This window comes from Coenobita brevimanus, chromosome 71, assembly GCF_032717465.1.
Source record: "Coenobita brevimanus isolate Jiangsu-jjx chromosome 71, ASM3271746v2, whole genome shotgun sequence".
Classification (NCBI taxonomy): Eukaryota; Metazoa; Arthropoda; class Malacostraca; order Decapoda; family Coenobitidae; genus Coenobita; species Coenobita brevimanus.
The window spans coordinates 43,731,509-43,758,489 of NC_137024.1; the positions used below are offsets into that span (position 1 = coordinate 43,731,509).

The 26,981-nt window shown below is 40.7% G+C and overlaps 1 protein-coding gene across 1 annotated transcript in view; it reads left to right on the forward strand.

The window, feature by feature from the left end:
* LOC145406762 (uncharacterized) overlaps window positions 1-25,481 on the forward strand; it is a 39,889-nt gene extending 14,408 nt beyond the window's left edge. The window contains exons 2-4 of the mRNA XM_080277859.1: window positions 20,834-21,009; window positions 22,886-22,990; window positions 25,340-25,481. Coding sequence (XP_080133985.1) covers window positions 20,834-21,009; window positions 22,886-22,990; window positions 25,340-25,481 — 423 coding nt within the window. The remainder of the gene's footprint in view (window positions 1-20,833; window positions 21,010-22,885; window positions 22,991-25,339) is intronic.
* The last annotated feature ends 1,500 nt before the right edge of the window (window positions 25,482-26,981 follow it).

The following is a 26,981-nucleotide window of genomic DNA, read 5'->3' on the forward strand; positions in this document are numbered from 1 at the left end:
CATAAAACACGACTCCTAGCCCTCCTTAGAGAATTTTCCGACGTAGTAGCACTTCCAGGAGAAGCGCTGGGTAGGACGGATAGGGTGAAGCATCATATTGGTTTGTGCCCTGGTACAAATCCAGTTTATGTGCCCGCATACCGTCTACCGCACAGCCAAAGGGAAGCAGTGGATGAGGAAGTTGAAAGGATGCTTCGTGATGACGTTATCCAGCCTTCCTCCTCGCCTTGATGCACCACTCTTTCTAGTGCCTAAGAAGGACGGTGGTGTGAGACCTGTTGTGGATTTTCGGCAAGTGAACAAACAGTAACGGATCGTTACCCGATTCCGCATCTGCGAGACTTACTTCAATCATTAGGTAAGGGAATACTGTGTTTACTTGTCTGGATCTAGCGTCAGGGTATTGGCAGGTGGAGCTGACTGAAGAGCCGCGTCCCATTACTGCTTTTAGCACTCACCGTGGGCACTTTGAATTTCTCCGGATGCCTTTTGGACTGAGTAATGCTCCTTCAACATTTCAGCGGATGATAAACCAATTGTTTGGCGAGATGTTAGGGCAAGACGTCTTAGCGTATCTAGATGACCTATTTTCCTACACCACAGAACAAGGATCAGATAAGATTGTTTCTAGGCCTCACTGGCTTTTATAGGAGTTTTGTCCACAGGTATGCCATCATAGCATCACCTTTAACAACGCTACTTAAGAAGGACGCTGCATGGAAATGGTGACCCTCGGAAGAGAAAAGCTTCAACGAGCTCAAACAAGCCATGTCAGAAACACCCGTATTAGCGTTTCCTGATTATACTCAACCTTTCTATCTGTGCACGGACGCCTCTGGTCTGGGTCTGGGAGCGGTGTTACAGCAGAAGGATGAGCAAGGAAAGACACATACCATAGCCTATGCTAGTAGGGCATTAAGACCCCCAGAGAAGAACTATTCGACGACACATTTGGAGACATTAGCAGTCGTGTGGGCGTTAGGACATTTCCGGGATATTATCTTTGGCTACCGGATAATTGTTTTAACTGACCATGCACCCGTACGCGACTTGTTTAAAGGAAAAAAACTTGCACGGTAAGGTTGCGCGTTGGTTTGGCAAGGTAATGGAGTTTGATCCAGAGGTCAGATATTGACCAGGCCGTCAAAATGTTGTAGCCGACACGTTGAGTAGAAACATTGCTGCTACCATAGCCGAGGATGTTGCTCTTGCTGAGTATTCCTCAGACACGGTAAAAGCGGAACAACGTAATGATGCAATGTGGTCTCAAGTCATCTATGCCTTGGAGTCTGGCGACGAGACTTGTCTACCTGAACTCCCAGTACCAATGACTCACTTCCATCTTCAACAGGGTCTTTTGTATAAGCAACCCCCAGGGAAGGACACTGGATATCAGTTGGTTGTTCCTGCTACCTTACAGCAAGCCGTGCTACAGTTAGTTCATGACGTACCTCAAGCGGGTCATCCCGGTCGCGATAGATGCATACGTGAGGCGAGAAAGAAATACTATTGGCCGACCATGAGGAAGGACATAGAAGCCCACGTCAGTCAATGTGTCAAATGCGCGGAAATATGAGGAACGACGGGACTTTCGACTCCCATCTTAGAGTATCCTCTACCGGAAAAACCCTGGGATACAGTCTCCATTGATCTCTTAGCGTTGCCGAGAAGTCGTCAAGGTTCAAGTTATGTACTGGTGGCAGTGGACCATTTCTCACGATTCACTGTTTTAGCACCTTTACAGACGAAAACTTCAGAGGAGGTGGCGCACGCTTTTGTGACTTCAGTGATTTGTCCATACTCTACACCTAAGGTATTGCTCAGCGATAATGGCAGTGAATTTCGTAACCAGGTGTTACAAGAAATCTGTCGTATGTATGGAGTAAAGCAAGTTTTTGTAACGCCTTACAGTCCTAAGAGCAATGGCCTGGTGGAGAGAACAAACAGGAAGATACTGGAAGTCTTGAGACCAGTAATAACCTCAAATCAGGAGTATAACTGGGAAGACTGGTTACCACATGTAGCGGCGACCATCAACTCCTCAGAAAATTCATCAACTGGGAAGTCTCCTCATTATATCCTTTATGGAGAAGAGAAATTGTTACCCTACGATTTGTTGGCTGAACCTCCTACTCCAGTAGACAACGAAGAAGACTACGCAAAGGTACAGTTGTTGAAATTCCAATTTATACACAGTGAAGTACGGAAAAGATTAAAAGCCTTAAGAGCAGAGATGATGGCGAAACAACACAAAGGTAGTCAAGAAAAGACGTTACAGGCAGGCCAGAAGGTCATAATCCAGAGCCCTGAGAGAATTTCCAAGCTCAGACCTAAGTTCCGCGGACCATATACCGTTGTGGAATGAGTACGTGGAAATACTTATGAATAAAGGATGAAGCTAATGGAACTCAGGAGGCAGTACATGCTGATAGGATCAAACTAGTAAGTCAAGAGCTAGGCCTATCGTCTGATGTGTTGTGCCCTCTGTCTTCGTCGCAGTCTATGTGGTCATCCGTACCTGTCCCTAACCAAGAGTATCGCAGCAAGCTACGATCCCACAACAAGAGTGATTAAGGGAGTATCTACTCTTGCAGAAAAAAATGTGGCTGTGGCTCATACTCCTCGTGCGTTGCTTGGGGTGGACCTATGGAACGACATCGGACATGGACACGACTGCGTTAATGCCAGGAGCACTGAAGAGCCCACTTGGAGAAGTCGTGGTAGTGGAAGATGCAGTATGCGTCTACTATCCAATGGAAGGCTATCTCCAAACGCCAGATATTGTCAAGGAGGTCTCCAAGGGCTTGTCGAATCTCAGACAGCAACTATTGGAAGTGAGAAAGATGTTTAATCGAAACCCACGATTGACGAACTCTGACACTGAAGCTTTGTTGAGCTTCAGACTAGGCATATAGACAGGCTCACCGACAGGCTCACTAACTTGCATGTAGCTTTACCTAACGTACACTCTGATCTTTCCAAGCATGTCCATGCACGTACTAAGAGAGGACTTGTGGATTTTCTAACTCTTTGGTACGGCATTAGATAAGGATGTAGTGCAATTGGGTAGACAGATGCATGACTTGACACTGGCCGCTAAAGCCAATAATAGATTAATCATGCATGTGTATAAACAGTTAGATGAGTTCACTAACAAAGCTAACGAGATAATTAGGACTACCAACCATCTAGTAGAGTTTGTGAACAACATTTAAATTAACCTTCCAACCCATTCAATTGAAGTCAGTTTTCCATGCTCATATTCATGCGAAACAGTTCTTTTACTTTCCTGAGACAGAGGATGTAACTGTGATTTGTGCCTCGCAGAATCAATTCCTTACAGTAAAGGGGTACTATATTGCACCTGATTTTTGTGAGTTACACAGTAAAGAGATAGCAGTTCTGCCTAGCAAGCATCATCTAGCTTTGACAGTGAACTTCTCATCCCATTACGACCCTTTTTACCTTCATACAATGTTACTTCTTGAATGTGAACAGGCTGTCTCATGTAGTAAAGGAGCTTACCTTCCTCTCCCACCTGAACAGGACTGATTTAGAGCCTTATGTACTGTCCTATCTTCCTTCCTTCCTATTTTGGTCCTGGCGTTGGTCTTCTACTTATTGTGGTCTTGTCCTGTGTTTGTGGTTTAGGCTACTATTAAGGCGCCAATTAAGGAACCCACTGAGACCACGTGTCCGTACTCGCGGATTGCAAGTGGATGTTCCTGAATAGTTAGCTACCCTACACTATGGTTAGGCTACACGGTAGTTAGGACAACAATGTCGACGAGGACGTCAATGGTGTGGCCGAGCGATGTTCTGGTGTCAACATCTTTTTTCCATATGAAGTTGTAGTATCACATATTTTACATAATAATTTTTAAAGCTGTTTAGTCATAATTAACAGTGTGTAATGAAGTGTGAATGATGAACAACCAAATATCATTTCGCTGTTAGCTGTGGTATAGGAAGAAGGTGGATGGCAGACCACAAGTGCCACCCTGTTTCAATTATAAAAAGTAGGTTACGAGAAGTGAATAGATATCTGAATAGTGCGTAAGTGTAAAGTCCTGGGGAACCATTTATTATGTTGGTATATGTGAATGTACTTAATACCATTTTATAGAGGTGTATAATGTGCTAGTAGAGCTGTCATTTATCTCTACTTTTTGCATAAGCCCAGAGTATATGTAAATGCTCGGCACCTCACTTTTAGCTGACCTCAGCACCGCGCCCTACTCGGCTCGGTGACTGTACAGCGTCAGAGGCCGTTTTACAGTTTTAAAGGGAGGTGGTGTCGCTCCTACATATCTCTCGGGTCGCAGTTATATTATTCTGTACCCAATAAAGAGAGATTTAATCTGCTCATTTCTGTCACCTTACGCTACCACTTAATAACAGACCAGCTTCCACCTTCTCGTGGCAGAGGACCTTTGGTGGGAAGTGTCGGGCAGTGACGGCGAGTAGCTGACTTGTACTACAGACAGTGTCGTCGATCCAACACGGTGGTCTAGTTATACTATACAGCAGAACACTTAATATGTAGTCAACTGCTACTCCATAACGGCTACATTATTTTATTGGTGCTAGCGGTGGCACGATATTTAGTGCTTGCCGTGTACCGATACATTAAGGTGGCCAGCAGTGCGACGATACATTTTATTGGTGCTAGCGGTGGCACGATATTTAGTGCTAGCCGTGTACCGATACAACGTGGCTACTTCTTTTCACTACCTTCCGAGGAGTACCGTACAGAATTAAAACTAGAGCTGTTAGGTAGTGCCTTCATTAAGCTATACACTACTGGAACTCTTCCTGCGTCATATAAAATCGTCTGAGAGTGGCAAAGGATGATCAACAAATCTTTTTTTCTTTGGTTTAACCCTTTCAGGCCACGAACGTAACTACTTATTTTATTCTCACTACCTCCCCAGGAGTGCCGTAGAAAATTCAAACTAGAGCTGTTAGGTAGTGCCTTCATTAAACTCTACACAACTGGGAGACTTCCTGTGCCATGTAAATCTTATGACAGCAGCAAAGGATAAACTATTAAGAACAGTACCTCACTGGACAAACGATTAAAAGAACTCCATAGAAATTATAAAGGGTCAAAATTGTTACAAAATAGCATCCCTCTGATATCCTAATTGTGTTTCAAACACTCCCATTTAGTTTCCAGTCACTGACAATCGTTACACCATATCGACTTTCTTGTTACTTACTACAGTATGGTTATTTCCTTTCACAAGATTGTTAACCTCAATGCCTGATAATACTTACCGGGACAAGAAATTGAAAGCACCGTAACAATCACGGGGTTCCAACAATAACAGTACATCTGCAAGTGGGATCAGTGGCGTACCCAAAAAGTTCAAAAGGGGGGGGGGCTTTTTTTTCCTATCTTTTTAACTGTGCAGCCCATGACTGGCGAGCGCAGCGAGCCCGTACAGCTGGGGGGTTCGGGGAGACGCTGTAAGCCCCCCTCTCCGGAGAAAATTTTGCATTTTGGCCAATTTTATTATCATTTTGAGGCCATACGGAATGGGTATATGACACAAATATGGCATATTCTAAAGTCATTTTAAGTACTCTGTGCCACTGAGTTATGATTCAGTCTCTCCAATAACCTTATACTACTAAAATTCAAACGCCCACTTTTTTTTTTTAAATAAAACTTCAGCAGAATAGACAGGGATACTGGACAGTATGACAAAATATACAGGAGAGAGAGAGAGAGAGAGAGAGAGTGATTGCAAAGGGGGAGGGGCATGGCCGCATGGGCCCCCCGCTCGGTACGCCACTGAATGGATTACATAAATCTAACTGCTTGTACCATAAAACTGCCACTAATCTGACCAATACTCTACATTAACTAATACGGACAAACTGCAGGAGAGCTCTCATTAACAAACGAAAATTTTATGACAGGGATTATCTTGTTATTGTAATTTCTTTTATGACATCTAGATTCTTCGGAAATACCATTTTTGTTATTAAAGATTGTAAAAACATTCATAACATCCATATTCTGCAATAATAACATGTTGCTCAACAACAAGTAGCTGGGATTTTACTCAAGAGCAGAGTTAGGTTTGTTGACGTCGTATGTAGCCTAGCTTTTAACAGAGTAGAGGGTCGATTTGGACATGCAACTCATTCGTCTCCAAAACGTTCAGGACACTTCGGTTGGGTTAAGTTAGGCTGATTGAATTACGGTATGTTTAGGTTAGGTTATGATGTGTTAGGTCATATTAGGCTAGTAGGGACGAACGAAAATTATTGACGAATTGACTTTGGAGCCGAATCAACCTAAAAGTCCGACATGGTGGGTGGCCGCATGCCAAGATCTGCGTGTAAAACTAGTGGTTTTCTAGTTGGTATCTTAAAATTACGTATTTCCGCAACTTCTTGAAGGTACCACAATGACATTTACATTGCAGTTTACCGAGATGAAATACAACTGTAAATTTTATGCAAGGGAGCTTTCCTGCAGTTTCACCATTATGCCAATCATGTGACGTGCTTCTTCAATGATAAATAACATGGTAGGACACGAGAAAAACACCAGCGCCGTGAAAACGCCCCTGGAAGTGTGTGTGTTCCGCCAAAACTTCGCCTTTATCTGCCTGATGGTAACTTAGGTCGACAAAAAGATATTTTTCTTAAAATTCCATCCATATTATAGATAGACAGACAGAGAGACAGACATATAGATGTAGATATTACTCCATTTTACCCACGGGGACCAGCACACTATCGAGGGTGGGGGGGGGGTCGGGGTCATAGGGTACACTATTGGCTACCTTCGGAATGAGTTCAGCGAGAAATGATTCGACAACGTCGCACCTTTCCTCGGGAACTGATGAAAGAATTGGGCTAAGCCATAAAATCGTCAGAAAAGCCGTGTTTTGACATTAAACAAACCTATTCCAAACCACCTTAGACCTAACCTAAGGTTAGCCAACCATAATACCTTATTTTATTTGGGGGGATGACGAGACAGTCAGTCGTTGCCAACATGACTGGATGACTAAATGTACCCGAAGAAGAAAAACTGCTAATGGGGACAAGGAAGCTCCCGAGCTGTCTGCAAAAACAAGCGAAATTTACCAAAAAAAAAGAAACTCACCGTGACAGTATAGCTAATCTCCGAGAGCTCCGAAATTTCAGACACGTGGTCACAACAGATAGACGAGGAAAACACTATACTGAAGTATCACAATTTCAAAACAAACAACCACCGTTTGTTCGTTACCCGAAAGAAGCTTCGCTCGTACAAAGGGAAGGGCCTGGCCTCAGGCGAAAATCTAAACTGCGCATGCGCCAGAGTCTCGTCGCTGATTGGCCCATGTTTTCTCTCAGCTGGCAGATGTAAACAACAGAATTTTAAGCAAATACAATAGCAGAAACTAACAAAATTTTGAACCTTTTTGCTTATCACAGCTTTAGATGGGTAGTCTGTCATTATTGTACTGTCTGTCACACACACAGCTTTGGAAGCTTGAAAATATATTTCCTTTAGTATTCGGCGATTTATGGACGAATTTGACAATCATGTTGCAAATGACAGGTTTGGACTTGAGTTGTCAGATTGGCTTAGAATTAAATATATATATATATATATATATATATATATATATATATATATATATATATATATATATATATATAATTTTTTTTTTGGGGGGGGCGACAAAAATTCTTAGGCTAAATACCTTATGCACGTTTCTCTTAGCTTATTCTACAGGAGCTGGGGCGTGTTTTTGTTATTCTGGTTATAGTCTCTAATCTGCGGAATATGAGGTTTTACCCTATAGGTCTATACTGATAGATGTTTTTAAGTCATTCTATGATATTTTCTTGTGTATTTGGATTTCCTACAATGGGTTACATAAAGTTTGGTTAGGTTAGTATAAGAGTAATATTTTTATCATTTTTGACAGAAATGATTGTCAAATTTGAACTTATAACATTATAAAACATTAAAAAAAAGATAAAGCTTCAGAGTGAGTAGGGTGTAGTTCTGGAAATTCACCCTCTTAGTATTCCATGATTTATGAACGAATTTGATAACCGTGTTGCAAACGACAGGTTTGGACTTGAGTTTCTCTTAGCCTTTTCTACAGGAGCCGGGACTTGTTTTTGTTATTCTGGTTTTAGTGTCTAATTTTCGGAATATGAGGTTTTACCCTATATACTGATATATTCACAGCTACAATAACGACTTGCCTTTGCAGCAGGCTAAGTGGGTAGGCCTTGATGCAGGGGTAAAGGCAAAAGAAAAGGGCATCATTTAGAAATTTCGTTATTAGTGGAAATATGAACATTTTTGTTTGTTTTGTAATATATTAACTTGTGTATTTAGCCCTCAGGCTGCCTCCCCCTGAAAAGGGACCAATCAGCGACGAGACTCTCTGGCGTATGCGCAGTTTAGATGATTTTCGCCTGCGGCCAGGCCCTTCCGTACAAAAGATGGCTTTGTAAACAAATGAGCAGAGCAAAGCGCAAGCTTTACAGGGCTATCTGGCGTCACTAAATATTTCAAGTTTTAAATGTTACGGACTTGTGTCCATACTGTGGTTTGGTGGACTGATTAACACATAGCCTAAGTAGTGATTACAAGTATGATGTGTTTGGCAACTTAAGATTTTGAGACAACCACTCTTTGCCATGTTATTTCTCCATCCTCAAATATATTTTTGTGCGTTACTTATGCAAACTATGTTATTACAAAAACTATTAATATCATAAAAGAAAATAATAAAGTATAATATTCAAAATAAATCCCTAAGAAACACGTGCTACAGTCTTCTAAGTAGACGATTAATTTGGTCCGTAGTCTCGTTGGTTTAATAGGCTCCCTTGCAAGTGTTCCTTAGCGATTTATTTTGTATATTAAACCTTACTTTTTTGTTATTGTTCAATTATTCTGATAGGATTATTTTTTATTCAAACTAAAATTCAGAATTCAAAGCGCTGCTTCAGGCACTTAACTTTTCCCCGCAAAAAACAGTTTGGCTTAGCAGAATCAAAAAATTACAAAGACCAATCAGACTAAATAACCTTGCTATCCCTTACTATACTAGTAACTAACTTACCTCGTATCGAGCTATGTTCACCTCAGGCCAAGATCACTGGTAAACCCCAGAGTTATGTAGCTCTGTGGTAAACCCATGTAATCTGCACAAAAACTTCCGATTAATGAAGTGCAATTACATATGTTTGATGTTAATGTTCATTGTTGCCAGTGCTGCTTGCTTCCCACACTTATTCTTGGGGAGTTGCTCGTAGACTTGTAAAAAAACAAACAAAAAAACTAATTTTGGACTGAAACGAGCACTTTCATCTTTAATCTACGTAATGTCAACAGGCTATCCGAAAAGATACTGTGTGCTAAACTCGCTACAGTTATCTTTAATACTCTTCACCCGCCATCAGATTTTATATAAATAGCGTTATTTCATCAGATTTAATACTCACTTATCCATGCTGGCCATGTATAACTTCCAAACAGGAATATACGGCACCTCCTAGACTACTCTGAGCCCGCCTTTGGGGAGATGCAAGACGATCCTGGTTTCGCTGATACATTGGCCGGATTCGTATCCTTATGGCCGTGTAGATGCAAGACGATCTGGTTTCACTGATACTTTGGCCGGATTTGTATCGTTTTGGCTGACTAAAACAGCGCTCCTTATGGCCGTATACTTAAACATTTCAAAATGGAATGCGCACTCGCATTTCTTTGCGATAATTTCTGAAGTACAGTACATAACGAAGATGGAAGATGTTTGGCCTTCCTGTCTGCTGACTGCTTTCTGTAATATGGGAGTAAGGCAGGCCATACGCAATAACCACACACGCTCCATAAATGACCCTCTGTAACTGGTGGTTTGCATTCCACTTGCGATATAAGGTTTGAACATACGGTCTTTAGTTTCATGTGTCTGTTACGAATCCGTATCGTCAATTTGGATTTAAAAAAAAAAAAAAAAAGTCTTATGAAGTTTAAATACATGTCCATCTAATTTATACCATAGCATAGTATTATGGCATATTTAGTATCAAACAAGAACTCTTATTTAAATATATGACCTAAACAAATCACAGTTAAGACTGAAAACTGACTGTAGGTGTGTGTATATTTCGTGCCAGGACAGACTTGAAGAAAGTGGCCCTTGTTCACCAGCTATGGTCTCAGCATAAATCTCAAGGCATTTATGTTCATGTTAAGTAATGACCGGTCCTCCAGCTACAGCCCTCTAATGTACGCAGTCAAATAATGCCACACTCATTATAATGAATGTAAACAGCCTAAGGAGCAGTTTGGGGGGAAATCAAACGACCTAAGAAGAAATCCACATCACCGCATTTGCATACACCAGTCAGGGGGATTGGCCTTCATTCTGTCTGATGCGGTATAACTGGACAGACGCAAAGCTGTCTCATTACCTTGGACTCTCAGATGTACAGTTACGGTCAATAATCCTTTTACATGTCTGTAGTTCCGAAATGATGCAATCGGAGGCCGTCCTCTGCGACATTGGAGATGCTGTAACACTTCTTCCTTGGCGATTTATTTTGTACACTGCACTTCGCTATCCTCTAGTATGTTACTGATGCAAACTATATCAAGATTTCAACGATATAAATAATATACAAGAGGGTGTTACGATGTTATAAAATTCAAAATAAATCACTAAGGAAACTGTGTGTCATTGTTATATAAAATAACAAAATATGGGACTATATTATATCATTTTCAGTAGTATCTGTGCAATATAAACTAAACTTTAACAAAGTATCTCAAGGAAATTAGTCAGCAATTATGCAACCATGAACATGGAAAAAGCGTACACAAGCGAAGAAAAACAAACTATAGAAAATCAATCCATACAAAAAAAAAAAAGAAAGAAAAGAAAGAAAGAAAGAAAGAAAGAGTAAGAAAGAAAAAAGAGAAATAGAGTAAGATCACATAACAAACAAATGAAAATAAGTGTAAGTGTTATTACATAAGTCAAAATACCACATAAACTACAAACAAAAAAGCAAATTGTGTCTCCACAAACAAGTGGCATGACACATCTTCACTATCATCGACCGCAGCATATGTTAGGACTGCAGTTATTACAATTATGTTACACTTATTACAATTATGTAACTACAAACAATACTACAAACAATATGTACCATTTCTGTGACAGTTGCATTAACGAGATGTAACTTTTATGTAACTTTAACTACAATTTTGTAACTACAAACGATATGTAACAATTATGTAACGACAAACGATTGCATTATGTTACACTAACTACAATTATGTACCTACAAACGATATGTAACAATTATGTAACGACAAACGATTGCATTATGTTACACTAACTACAATTATGTACTTACAAACGATATGTAACAATTATGTAACGACAAACGATTGCATTATGTTACACTAACTACAATTATGTACCTACAAACGATATGTAACAATTATGTAACGACAAACGATTGCATTATGTTACACTTTGCCAATTATGTAACAGTTGCATTAACAAGATGTAACTTTTATGTAACTTTAATTACAATTATGTACCTACAAACGATATGTAACAATTATGTAACGACAAAACAGTTGCATTAACAAGATGTAACTTTTATGTAACTTTAACTACAATTATAAGGCCAAGACACTTATGTAATAGTTGCATTAACAAAATGTAACTACAATTATAAGGCCAACACGTGTATGCATTTCACTATAATAACCCAAGTACATACTGTATTACAGTTAAATAATTTACTTTAATGCATTTATTCAAATATGTATACAACTTATTTAAAATGTAATATTACTGAATAATCACTATTTACTATGAATAATATATGTATACAATATTCATACAATTATGTTACTTTACAATATTATGTATTTCACTTAATTAGCTTATAAGTTCATTATAATGTGTATGTAGTATGTATTAATATGTTATGACTATTAAATGTCGATGGTACGCCATTTTCGCGCGACCGAGCAGTGTGGTAAAGACTACATATTATATAGATAGATAGATAAATAGATAGATAGAAGCAGGAAGTCAGATGATGAGAAGGTGTTGTGTCTGCGAGAATCGAGCAGTGCTAAACATGCTTACACACTCTTAACACTGAGGAAAGCTGACGACAGCGGCCAGTAAGGAGATGATGCAGTTAGCTGTCAGCAGTCCTCTCGTGAACAAAGATCCACGAGGAACACACGTGACACACCCCTACTACACCAGATTTTAGGAAAGAGAGAGTAGAAGGAGACAAGCGACCCTAGAGAGAGGTCGAGACGGAGATTAGCCTTAGAACAGAGAGAGAGAGAGATAGCGAGACAGGGAGGTAGCTACCCGGGACTTATACTCTTTCCATGTGAGAGACCTGTTTAATATTTCCAAGACAAATAAAAATAGTCCCATACTATTCTTTACCTCTCCCATCACTACATGACATCTGGTGGGGAAGCTACTACAAGATATAAAAGCCGCTCGACCACAAGTCTAAAATATACTTCTCTACAAGTAACTACAAAGTCTTTATGATAGTGACGGGAGAGGTAAAGAATAGTATGAGACTATTTTTATTTGTCTTGGAAATATTAAACAGGTCTCTCACATGGAAAGAGTATAAGTCCCGGGTAGCTACCTCCCTGTCTCGCTATCTCTCTCTCTCTCTGTTCTAAGGCTAATCTCCGTCTCGACCTCTCTCTAGGGTCGCTTGTCTCCTTCTACTCTCTCTTTCCTAAAATCTGGTGTAGCAGGGGTGTGTCACATGTGTTCCTCGTGGATCTTTGTTCACGAGAGGACTGCTGACAGCTAACTGCATCATCTCCTTACTGTCCGCTGTCGTCAGCTTTCCTCAGTGTTAAGAGTGTGTAAGCATGTTTAGCACTGCTCGATTCTCGCAGACACAACACCTTCTCATCATCTGACTTCCTGCTTCTCTCTATCTATTTATCTATCTATCTATATAATATGTAGTCTTTACCACACTACGATACCTGCAACGCCATTTGCAATATGACCCTAACATCGCTAGCTCTCGACCCTCATAGCTGAAAAAAATCGTAGAACATTGGCTGAAATAAAACAGTAGAGTTCTTCCGATCATGAGCGAGTTGATGGTTACAGTATTGGCAATCCTGGGCTTTTGTGACTCACTATTACCTGAATAATCTTCTTGAGGTACAAAGAGTTAATTATAAAATACGTCACCGAACTGAAGTGCTAAATATCTAAGGTGGCATGTTAAATATAATTCACAGGTGCAAAGTATCGATTTAACTCGTTCAACACAATAACTTCCATTTCATTATGTTCTTGCTACCTCCCGACGAATTTGCCAAACTTTAGAGAAAGTATATGTAGCGTTGGGGTTAAAATGCAGTCTTCATCGACTGTCACATCCACACGTCTTCCCTAAATTGAAATCGTTAATAATTAGCAGGAATACGACTGAACGTCGGATTTAAGGAGTGAATCTTATGGTCGTATGTACAGTATAAACATAAAACTGAAAAGTGGAATGCAAGCTCTATTTTTGACGATAATTTCTGATGCAAGTGCGAGAGATGGAACGTGTTTAGCATTACTGTATTGTTGCTGACTGCACAGTGTAATGTGGGATGCAGGCAAATCATTTACCTAATAACCACAAGCGTTCTAAAAAAGAACAATAACAATTAGGGGTTTGATTCCACCAGGTTATTTAACGCTTAAGCATACGGTCTTTGTTTTCAGATCACACGTATAAAGTGCAACATGATAGAAGGATAACAGATCCTTCCAGAGTGATTTAGGGCAATATTCTAGGTGACAAAGGAGGTTTCGTATCACCCTTTCTTTAAGGACATTATGGCTGGCACATCTTGATCTCTGTTGTTTATATATATATATATATATATATATATATATATATATATATATATATATATATATATATATATATATATATATATATATATATATACAGTATCTAACAACTAAAAAATTAATATATTAAGCACTTAACAAGCCTGTTCACGAATCAGTAACTGTACCAATAAGCACTACTCTTGAGCCCAGATAATAGTGTAACTTAACGATGCGGCACAATATCCTCTTCCCGCCCGGGGCCGGAAGCTAGCCAGCGGGTCAGTAGCGCACGGAGAGTCAGGGGAAAGATGCGGTGATCAGGACGAGACGTTACCTATTGTCCCCTGTAATTGTCTGACCAGGGCCCGGACCACCTTATAAAGCCAGAAGAAGGAGTACCAGATACAGTGCTGTGCTGATCCTGCTAACGCTGAGAGCTCTGTTTCACTCACGATTCATCTACCATTAGTATCCCATAATTCAGATATTTTTACGTGACGATCTCTTTATTCTGACTATTCTACCGTTGAAATCTCAAATTAAAGACTTTTCCACTGTAATAGTTCTAGTTCGTCAAGCTTTCTGATGAAACACTTGTGCTAAGATTCTTCTTGCATCAGCCACGGACACTATAACTGAAGGACAGCGACGTAAACAGCGGAGTTGCCAAGCTCTGTATACTTGAAAAATGTCTGCGGAACGCGCTAGCTCTGTGACCCTGGTGATTTGTCTCTGTCTGTCCGCTCTCTCCACTCAGGCTCTTGCTAGCCGAAGTGACAAAGCAGGTACCGTACTCTTTACAATATATTTTTATTTTGTTTTTACTTATTTTCGTTGGTGGCATCCCCTTCAGTTCACTGACGTATTTTATATTATTGTTGCCACCATTCATTTTTTTTTTTCAACGTTATGGAGACTTATGTAGTTAAGAATATTAAGGTTTTCTCTAACCTCTCCAGTTCGAAACTTTTAACCAGAGCTGAAGGAAATTTTCTGAAGTATAACCATGAATTATGCCCAGACGGACAGCAGATTCAGGAATATATCAAGAAGTGTGGTGTCATAACAAATGAAAAAGTGTGCAACAAGTAAAGAACAAAAACATAAGTCACGTACACTTCAGCTATAAAACCAGCATGATGCCAGACATCAGTATGCCGAACACTTTAACATGAACTGCTATGCTTTTAGAATCACTGACGCTGACTAAACAAAACATTGAACTTCGTATACAATGGATTTATCCGAACCTCTAACCTGACAAAGATCCCTAATCCCTTTCATTTTATCCAGTGGTCAAATGTAGTCAGCTTGGAGTGTATATTTGAGAAGTAACCAAGGAGACTCATTCCTACTTCATAACTGCCTCACCGAATTTCATACCATTATAACTCAGTATTCAAGTTGTGGATGGTCCAGTTCCGTCACGCGAAAGCAAACCGACTGTAGTGTGTGTGTATGTGTGTGTGTGTGTGTGTGTGTTTACCTAATTGTAGTATACATGACCTGAACTAAGCTTGAGTTGTCCTGTCTCCATATCTAGACACACACACACACACACACACACACACACACTACCGCTCGCTGGTGCAGTGGTAACGCTCTCGCTTGCCAACTGGTGGACGGGAGTTCGCGCCTCGCTCAGGTTGCGAAAAAGTTTCACTGACGAAGTGGGTGGTTACTGTCCCCCTGGAGCAAGGGGACGGTTGTGTGCGTGTGTGGAGGTCACAGCCTTGCCCTTAAATCAGACTATATGAGCTCCCAGCTCCCTTCCGGGAGGGTAAAAAAAGCTGACGGTCACGACCAACAAGTGATCCTGACCGACCCGGTGAATTTACACACAGATAATAATGGAATGTACCGTATTAAAGTGACATCGAAACCTGTACCGGAAAGTTTCCAAATGTTTGCTTACAGCTATCTGGGATAATGGCCGCTTTATTCCTCCGTGTGTTCAGGCATTTCAACAAGCTGTATAGTCTCTCAGACACTGCAGCCACTCATACTAAGGAAGAGAAAGCACGGGCCGTACTGTAGGCATCATCATCATCATCCAGATCTCCTTTCCCAACTTAGAGTAAGGTGAGGTACGGTTCGGAGAGCCATAAAGAAACTGATAGAACGAGATATTAGCCAAAGTTTGCCCAGTTAAATGAGGGACACTCTCATTCACTCACCAATCAAGCCACCCGGAATCCCGGCTGCAACTAAGTAAAAAGTAATTCCACGGGTAGCCTGACATTCCGAGAGTCAAGCCTCGGGGGATTCGGCAACTGCGTATTGTAGGTTATTATTAAAACTATAAGAGGGCGGCGTTGACAAGTCCCACGTTTTCTACGTTAATTTTCAAAACATGAGATGATGATTGAATAAGTCTGACCGCCCTTTCAGCAAGGGTGTTGTAGGATGCCAGACTGATCACATCTAATCACTGTAGATGTTCCAAAAATACGCCAGAAATTAGAGACTTGTTTATACCTCTCTCTTATTCTGTTTAAATAACGCGGCCGATTAAGCCACACTGTCCGTAGATACATGTGAGGAGATGAATGTTCTTGATAGTTAACCCCTGCGGTCTGATGACGTATTTTCCATTATAATCTTGTGGCTACCAGATACCTATATATGTCTTGAAGGATTGATCTAACCTCTCCAGTTCGTAAAGTCTCTCCCAAGCTAACTTTAAAATGCCAGGTATTATCCAAAATAAAATCAAAACCATGACACCAGGATGAAGGAGTTTGTCGCCATGATGGGCCAGATTCACAGAAATAATTACGATTAGTTCCCAGTCGCAACACTTACTGTATTTATTTATATATTTATCTATTTATTTATTTTCAGGGAAGACAAGAAAAAAGGAGGGGGAAGAGTCTTGATATTTCCTAATCCTTCACCAGAAACAAACCTTAGCTACCGGAGGAACAATATCGTAGTTTATATCAGTTTCTTATAGTAAGAACAAGGAGAAGAAACAGCAGAGTCTCCGTGTCTCTGTTTCTTCTTGTAAAACAAATCAAAGTTACGACGTGGAATCGATCGCATTTTACATTGCTTTCTTGTTGCCTTAGGACGATTTTACTTAGGATGGGAGACATCTCTTGTGGTGAAGGGATAAATCAAGTCTATATCTAACCCCCTCCCATTCGAAAAGCCTTCTATCGAGGATCGAACTGGCTGGAGGTAGCCAAAAAAAAAAAAAAAGTCATCGGAGTGAAATGGTTAGCCTCTTGAGTAGGATGACACCTCAGTATTTCAAACTTGCCACCACCAGACGATGTTATTCAGCCTGAGGGAAATTTTTAAGGGCGACGTGGATAGGAGCGATAGCCAACCTTTCATTACGAGGCGTCTCTCCTGAGCTGAATAAACTCGTTTGGTGACAGCATGAACAAACGACAAAAGTCGTCATCGTGCAAGTAATAGGAGCAGTAACAGCAGTAATATTAGTTGCAACCCTGAGCTCATTTGAAACGTAAACCCAGTGGACTGCAGGATTAAGCTTCCCTTCATATGCAGTACATCATAACTCTTTCGGAGGATAGGTAGGGAGATGAGAGACATTTGTATAACCGGGCAGCGGAGCCATTCGGTTATATCGATGTTATCACCAGAAGGCGTCTCTCTCCAGCACCCGTCACCGTGCTGAGGGGGGAAATATAAGATGGTGGTACGTCCGTCAATCACATTTTTCAATAAAAACAGATGGATGGACAGATATTCTATATTTTCTATATACCTAGGACAGATATAGTAAAAGAAAATCGGTATGGTTCATGTAAAAATTTAATCCCCTCCCTCTGTCCGCTGACGTCCTGTTTACGTTATTGTCGCTGTCTTCGGACGATTTTATTTAGCTTAAGGAGGGGTTAATGGAATCTGTTTCTTTACCTCATCACTATAAGGCGTCTATCCTGATCTGAATAAAAAAACTACTGTGGTGCCAGAAGTAAAAAAATAAATAAATAAATAAAAATTACAAGTACGTTATCGGACTGAACATCATGCAGACCCCTCCAATCCGATTATGTAATTTTTATTTATTGCAATATTTATGCAGTTTTGTTCAACTTGGAAAGAAAGACCAGGCTGTGAAGATTAATGGGGACTGTCTATAACTCCGTCACAAGAAGCAGTCACATCAAATCTTAACGAAATCGCCTAGCTATTAAAAAAAAAAAAAAAAAAAATCCTGTAATTGAATGGGTTTGAGGTTAATGTGCTGCTCCTGTTGAGAGGACTTTGGTGGGAGGCTTCGCAACACTTCATCCTTAACCATTCATTTTGGATGCATCCCTTTAACATTCTTATATCGTTTTTAATATCGCTGCAGTTTGCATGTTACAAGACATTATTGAGAGAACATACTGAAAAAATATCAAAGGAAGAGGTGTTACGAAAGTCACTTACAGTAGAATGCAGCCCTACTGTTGGGGTATGTAGCACTTTAATTCCGGATGAACATCAAGACATCTCCCAATAATTTTTGGTGGGACTCGAATTCTGAACACTTGGACATGTACACAAACCACTAGACCACGGCAATGACTTGCAAATGCTTAATGTATTCTAACTGAAATAAGTAATTCACAAGATCCTTTAGTGTTGGCAGTGTGTGTGTGTGTGTGTGTGTGTGTGTGTGTGTGTGTGTGTGTGTGTGTGTGTGTGTGTGTGTGTGTGTGTGTGTGTGTGTGTGTGTGTGTGTGTGTGTGTGTGTGTGTGTGTACAGAATAAATAAACTGTTTGTTTTCGTCTGCGCCTCACTCACAACTTCAGTGCTAAGTAGTGGTTGTGTGAAATTCGATGAGCCTTAGTTATGAGGTAGTAGGAATAAGTTTTCTCAGTTACGAGTCAAAATCTCTCTCCCAGTCTAAGTACAGTACACTGGGTCATCAGATAAGCCGAAAATGGTTAGAGATCTTTGTCAGGTGCAAACAAACTAAAATGTTTTCTTTGACAATATATTCCATTTATAATGAAAGAAAAGCATTGGGGAGCCGAATGCTATCGCCAGCCAGAATAGGCTGTTGGCTAAGTCCAAGATTCTGGCCACATCTTGATACCCTGAAGGTTTCATGTTGATAGTTCAAGCCGTTCATGAGATATTATGGTGCTAAAGGCGGTCGATAAAAACTAATTGTCTTTGGCAGCCATTTTGGTGACCTTGACCTTGGCCCCAAGTGCCCATTTTCGAACTCGGCCAAGATTTTGGCCATATCTTGATACCCTGAAGGTTTCATGTTGATAGTTCAAGCTTTTCATGAGATGTAATGGGAACACACACACACACACACACACACACACACACACACACACACACAGATGCGGGCAAAAACATTATCGCTGTCTCGTAAAGACGGACGATAATTAAACACGAGATGCTTTTGTATTGGAAATTTGTTTATCACTGTATTATTATTATTGTTGTTATCATTATTATTATTATTATTATTATTATTATTATTATTATTATTATTTATGTATTTACGTATTTATTTCTAACTGGTGTTTTCTGTGACAGTGGAGGAGACAGCTGTGGCCAAAAAGAACCAGAGTTTATCTAGAGTGAGACGTTTCGTCCCTTTCCCCGAGGGCAGCAATATTGTGGTAAGTCCCCGATCCCCCCCCCCTCCCTCTCTCTCTCTCTCTAAATAAGGCCAGTGTTTCCCTCACAGTAACAACTGCTTCTACCTGACAAACATTTACTAAGCACCTTCACGCGATAATCGGCAGTTATAATCATCGCTGTCTTCCTATGCAGAAGCGGGACATGAGGCCCTCGTGTTCGATCCTTTTATGTTTTTTTTTTTTTTTTTTTTATGCGAGGAAGAAGGAACCAAAGGCCATGAGCCCGCAGTAACAGTTCCCTCCAGGAGAAAAACAAAATACAATATAGAGCCAAATTCAAGATCCGATCATTTTGAGATGCCTGGACACACTGCGTTTGAAAGACTGGAGATCATAGGCAGCAGGAAATACAGACAGAGGGAGACAGTTCCAGAGCTGACCTGTTGCATAAATGAAAGACTGGGAGTAACGGTTAACTCTTGCATTAGAGAGTTGGACAGAAAAAGGATGAGAGTTTGCTGCCAGACGGGTGCTACGCGCCCGTCGTAGAGGTGGAGGAATGCAAGCAGACAGTTCAGAGGAGCAGTGACACCCTGTACACTGTACAGGGTGGTCCATAAACAGCTCTTCGCTACAGTCTCTCACATAGCGGTGCTTGGCGTATTGTGAGGACGGCTCAATCTGTTGGTGTGAGCGTGGACGTGACACTTGGAGTAGTAAATGAATAAATCACGCAGGATAGATACTGACAACGCTGCCTAAGCCGTCCCAACAACATATGAGAACTCGCCCCGCGTAGTGGAAGACAGGCGTTATATATGGATCACCGTGTATAACTCTACTGTGCCACGTGAGCTACAAGGCTATTTGTTCTTAAAATAGTTGAAGTTGCATGGTTTGGAAACGCCACTTCGCATTGCACACACTGACTGAAAGATCTTTGTTCTTCATCCATCCATCCATCATCCAAACCTTTTTTGCCCCATCAGGAGCGTAAGGGCCCAGAGCTAGGGTACATAGTCCCGATATTTAAGGTAAGAGTGACCTGCCTCATTCATTGGTCTTCTTACTGAAATGACGTTGGGGCTGCGGAGCGGAGCGACGCCACCTTTCAATGCACAGGCCCTTATCTTTCCATTCCTGTTGACTATACTGTTTTTTACCACAACTTTAGCAGATTTTCTTTCTTTTCCAGCTTATTTCATGTAGCTCACTGAAAGAACAAGACAATGGCTCTATATACTTTCCATAGCACTTCTTCGTGAACAGCATTATATTCTAGTGCTAAGCTGTTGTTACAACTCGGCATTCAAGACGGAGAGTTGTCAATTTTTGGCCAAGTTAGATTAAAAAGGGGGCTTGTGTCCTTTCTCCAGGTTGAGATTGCCCTGGGCCTGCCGACCGGAGCTACTGTGGGCCTAAGCCAAGTTGTCCTAGCAACGGGCCTGACCTTCAACTTGCCCACCTCTCCCATCCTGTACGCCAGGAAGTACGAGCAGTCTGCGGCGGACAGACTCTACATTTACAACAACCTCGAGTCGTTCTTGTCCAGGTGAGGGGTTCCAGCCTCACTTTCCTCTTCTCTCTCTCTCTCTCTCTCTCTCTCTCTCTCTCTCTCTCTCTCTCTCTCTCTCTCTCTCTCATTTGGTAATACTGATGAATGAGAAAGTAAACATTTTGTCATCTTCATCTATATCAAATAGCAGAGACCGAGGATGAGGTGAGGGAATGGAGTGAGGAGGTATATGAATAAGGGTGGTGTGAACTGGACTGTAGGGATGACAGTTACATGGAGGCAGTATGTACTGTATGTGGCCACCCTCTCTGAAAGAGGCGCCTGGCTATAGATAAACAGGCTACATATAACAGGGAAAGCAATATTCATCCATTTCTCAATAATAACTATTTCTTTTCGACAAAGGTATGTATGTTTTAACCTCTGGTTGTTTGTTTGTTTGTTTGTTAGTTTGTCTGTTAGCAGGATTACTCAAAAATTAAGAGAAATCTGGACCAAATTTGGTGAGTAGATTGCCCATGTCCCAGGGAACAATCAGTTAACTTTTGGGACCGATGTTTGTTAGTTTGTTTCTCTATTAACAGGATTACTCGAAAACTAAAAGTGAGATTTGGACAAAGTTTGGTGGTTAGACAGCCCATGTCCCAAGGAACAATCAGTTGACTTTTGGGACCGATCCGGATCGTATTACAGATTCTGGAACCGGAAAACACTTTTGGCGAAACCCTAATCAGTGACGATGAAACCTAACCCATTATGAAGAGTGGTTTGGAAATTACGCTGACCTTGTCGGAGAGATGCGCTCCATTGAGTGCCCCTCTAGTTTGTGGATAAGGTGATGTCCTGCCATTTTTCGACAGTAATTAGTGGAGAATGCATTATCAGCCATTTTGTAATAGCGGTTTGAGGAAGGAAAGTTTGGCCAATTTCCATCAGCAACAACCGAAGCTACCAGAGGATTTGCCCTACGGCCCCTCGTTCCATCCTAATCCACATTCTAGAATTTACCTTCCAGAGCTACTCATTCGGTTGAACCCAAAATGCAGTTGATATTCGAATTCCGCCTAGCATATTGAGGACGCCCTCTTAAGTCGAGTCGCCATCCAAAGCTATATTGTCTTAAAATCTTCCATTCCATCCCATTTCACTGTAAAGCATGTTTAGTCTCGTATATCAACCCTCCCATGGTCAGGACAACTCTAGTCTTCTATTCCAACAAACCCAAATTATATTATTCCGCTGAGTCACATGAGTCCAAATGTTTTTACCATCCATCCATCCATCATCCAATCCTACACTGCCCCATGAGGAGCGTAGGAGCCCGGGGCTAGGCAGTTGGTCCCGACATTTAAGATGAGAGTGACCAGCCTCACTCGTCCCTGAGTGGTATTACATGAGCAATCAACCCCAACCACCCCTTGGATATAAACCTTCACTGGCTCAATCCGATTGGAGCGCAATAATTACCCACTAAACCCACCAGGTGCCAAAATCTGGTTTTATGATTACCACCCAGCGTAGTAAATGCCTTCCTGGTGTACAGGAAACCATTTGGCTTGTCACTCAGTGTAGAGTCATCCACAGATTGAAGGAAGAGGAAAGAATGAAGGAAAGAAAGTCAGAAGAGTGAGTGTAAAGTCACCCGTAGGCAGAAGGACAAGGAAAGAATGAAGGAAAGAAAGACAGAAGAGAAAGGAAGGAATGAAGGATGGAGAGGAAAGGGCAGACACCCGAGAGCAGCACTACATCGAGTGAGTGGATGGTGAGCGCCCTCACCTACCACAATATATCATTAACTCGTTCATAGCCAGGACAACTCTAGTATCCTATTCCAGTTAACGCCATTTATATTCAGGCAAGAATGAGTCAGAGGAACCCGAGTGTTAATTAACCTGTGTTGGAATCACTACAGCCTGGGTTACGACGGTCACGCCTGCACTCTGAGGACGCTGTGTGAAGTGGCCGAGGCACCATTTCATCAGGACCTCTATGGCGACATCATTAATCTCGTGCTCTCGTAAGTTCACCCCCCTCATCTCTCATGTGTCCATTTCTAGGCATTGACATGAAAGTCCTACCTTCCCTAAGGCCTAGCAGTCCTCCATGCTACATATTTACATGTTACCACTCTGGCACTGTAGTCGCGGCGCACGACTCTGAGGTTGTCATTATCGTACCCTGGCAACCTACTTGTCAACAGCGCATCCGATTTCGTATCCTATTATACATGAATCATATTATTATACACGAATACTATTATACATGTACATATTATACAAGAATCACATACGTATCATTATACACGAAACTGAAAGCACAGTTGACGAGTAGGTTGCCAGCGTATGATAATAACAACCTCAGTCATGCGCTGCGACTATAATATCCACCATCCATACTGAATACATGCTAACTTTAGACTTATTATATACAAGATTATCGTGAAGATAACTGATGTAGTGTTTTTTGACACATGTCGGTGGATCTTGCGGAAGAACAGTAAAGTCTGTTTTAACGAAATAAATATTATCAGACTGTTTATCCTCCAATCGGGGATCGAACTCGCGTCATTTCAAACAATAGGTCAGTCCAATTATAGGTCAGTCCTCTAAATATTTGACCACCACATTCCTTATGATGGTGGAGGTGCGAAACTAGTAATTAGCAAACGGGGAAGTGAGGGATGGGGTCCAATATTTTTTTGTTATAACGCCTCATCTCTAAGGTCAGATTTATGCAAGAGAGAACTGGAACACATGATTTTGAGCGATTTTTACCCATTTACTATGAGTTCTGTCAGTCGTTTGTGCAACAAAACCCGAGGGTTACTTCCTTGTGGAGGTCATCCCTCTGCACTGACAAATGCCAAGTATGTCTTCCGAGTCCCGAAAAAGTAATTGCAAAAAAAAAATAAGAGAAGAAGACGTGGAATTCATGACTCAATGCACACCCTCCCTGGCTCTGCCAGTGTAATGCCACATTCTCGTGGGAAGAGTTTCTTGCACCTCAACACAGCAGCTGAATTTGCGTCTTTCCCTTAACCTCTTCACCGAAAATGAATGTTTATTTTATTTTAGTCTCGCCACCTTCAAACAATTATATTCAACGTGGGAAAGATTTTTTTTTTTTTCTGAAGGGATTAATGAAGGCTGTATCTAACCCCTCCAGTTTGAGAAGTCACTCCCAAACTAAGTATCTTCGGACGGTAGCAGGAGTAAAAAAAAAAAAAAAAAAAAAAAGTCACTGCAGCACAGTGGCTAACCCTTTCAGTATGTCACTTTTTTTTTACCACTAGATTTTATCCACCTTTGAATGGGATTTTCGAATTAAAGAGTTTATTCCATCCATTAATCTCTTCAGCCCGAAGAACAAAACAATCTGAGGTTAGTCAAAGTACAAGGGAAAAACACGTTCTCTGTCTGGAATTAATATTCTCTTGAAAGTGCGGTACGCTGTACATTTTTAGCACTGATAAGTAAAATATACTATTAAATATGCATTATACAGATACAGTAATTGAGGAAAAGATGCATGGCAGTCTACTAAGCTGAAGAGAATTCTGGCCACAGATGGTTCTGACGTAGTATAATGCTGGATATTTCTAAAGTCTATCCTTATGTAAAGTTGTCATGGTCATAGTTATCCACATCCCATTAAGTTTTCATATTTATCCAACCATTACTAACATTTGACCTAGTGGAAGTAAATGGTCGTAAAAATAGTATTCATGTTTAGCCAAGCTCAGCAAAAAAAAAAAAAAAGTAATGAAAAAAAGATACTCTAGACCTGACCCAAGGAAAAAAAAATAGGCATATGATCGTAGTAAACCTAATATTTTTATATTCAGATCATACATAATTAATAAATGCTCATAAAAAAAAAGTCATATAAAACTCTGACCTGATAGGAGCTGCAGGTAGTCGATGTAAAACTGTTTCCCCTTGCAGTCAGATCTTGAGTTCCTACTGCCCTTGTAAGCCAGTTATTTGTGTGTGTGTGTGTGTGTGTGTGTGTGTGTGTGTGTGTGTGTGTGTGTCCGACAACTGCTGTGCCATCTCATGTCCCAATAGCGTACAGCCTGTCCATCATACACATCAATACAGACACCTAGGTGCGCTTATATGGTGTGTAACCCCATCAGAGGGAGTGTGGAAGGACCGCTGGCCCTTACAGGATGGGCTCCATAGCCTATACCTACGAGTTTGATGCATTAAAAAAAATATTGAGCAATATTTTGCTTCTCATATTCCGTCTGTTCTTATTTTAGAAGCATTTCAGTTACCTTTCATTACACAGAACATTTATACTCTGACGTAAGGATGTAATGAAAATACTTTAAAATTTTTAAACCTCACTTGCTCTTCGTCAGTGCGTCCCGGGGCGCCGACGGCAGCAGCGAGTATGACGAGTACCAGCTGGCGGAGTACTACGGCAAAACCTATGGTGACTGTGGAGAGATCTATCCAAGCTGCCCCAACTCCGTCCTTGACACAGTCTCCACTGCTTTTTAATCAAGTCCATAATTATGACTACAGCATCACCGTCGACTCAACCAGTCTGTACGCAAGTCCTAGGGTTATCAATACTGTTTTAATACGGTTATTCTTCCGTTACTAAATTTTTAAATCAGCTATATTTCTATTCTCTTCATGTTTATATCAGCAATATATTTTCCAAATCAGGCTTCAGACGATAAATATTCCTTAAAATATTCTTCATGATTACACTGCAGTGACTCTCACATTTTCCTTAGGGACAGACATGCCCGTGACGGGCAATTTGTTTATAATGTATAATATATATATTTATTTATACATAGTTTTAGCAAACTAATAAACTTAAATAATGAACGTTGGTCTTCACTTAGATTTAGGAACTTCCAATACGATAATGAATTCCATAGCTTCTTACATTTACCCATATATATATATATATATATATATATATATATATATATATATATATATATATATATATATATATATATATATATATATATATATATATATCATCTCATCAGCCGTTTGAGTGTCCACTTTAGGACTGGAGTATCCCAACCGAAGTGGGGACGAGCCAGCAAATGTATCTCTACCAAGTGGCTTAGGCTGTCTGGTAGAGATTGTATGTAGGGTAAGAAGTGCTTGTAAGTGTAAATGTAGTGTTGGTGTGACTTTGGATGTGTGTGTAGTCTGTGAACCAAGTGTAATCGGCCCGCACAAGCCAATTGGGTGCAAGCATACTTTACAGCATGCGACACTGGTTCAACCACAGCACCCCTTGTGTCCGCCAATGCAGTACGTGGCCAGAAGAACGCTCCCAAAGTTTGTTACCCTGGCGGGGCGTAAACCCTCGTTCTTCAGTGTACGAAAACGCACACTTTACCACTGTACCCAGAGGCTCCATATATATATATATATATATATATATATATATATATATATATATATATATATATTGTTACATAGCCTATGATTTCATCATCCTTTGTGTAATTTTAACGCACAGTATGCTGCATGTTTGATCACGAGCGTGTTCTGCCTGTCCCCCCCTTCTACCGTTATAGTAGAGTAAGTCGTCCTTTCTGTTGTTCAGAGCGGGATTGTCAACTCTTTGTCCCCATGGCTTCATTTCCGCGTCCTTCTTACAAGTTGTATCAAGCTCTGCTGGCCCCTATATAATGAGCTCAGTCTCTGCATCATTGCCGCTTAGATCTGCTCCTCATTTTGTTCACATCTCTGTCCTCCCCTGTACAGTTATTATTGAGTGCTCAGGAAGTCTCCAACCATCTAGCAGCTGTGTAATTTGAGTATGAGTGTTGTTGCATTTTTTCTTGTGCTGTGTAGCATGAGGTTAATTCTTAGGCCTAGTAAGGTTTTTGTAATTTGTGTAAGGGTTCTTTGTCAGTCATCATTAATAATATTTTGTATCTGTAATAATTTATCTTGCATTAACTGAGCATTACCCAGTGTATTTTCATTTTATCAGGGCTGACTTAGGTAAATTTACTCTTG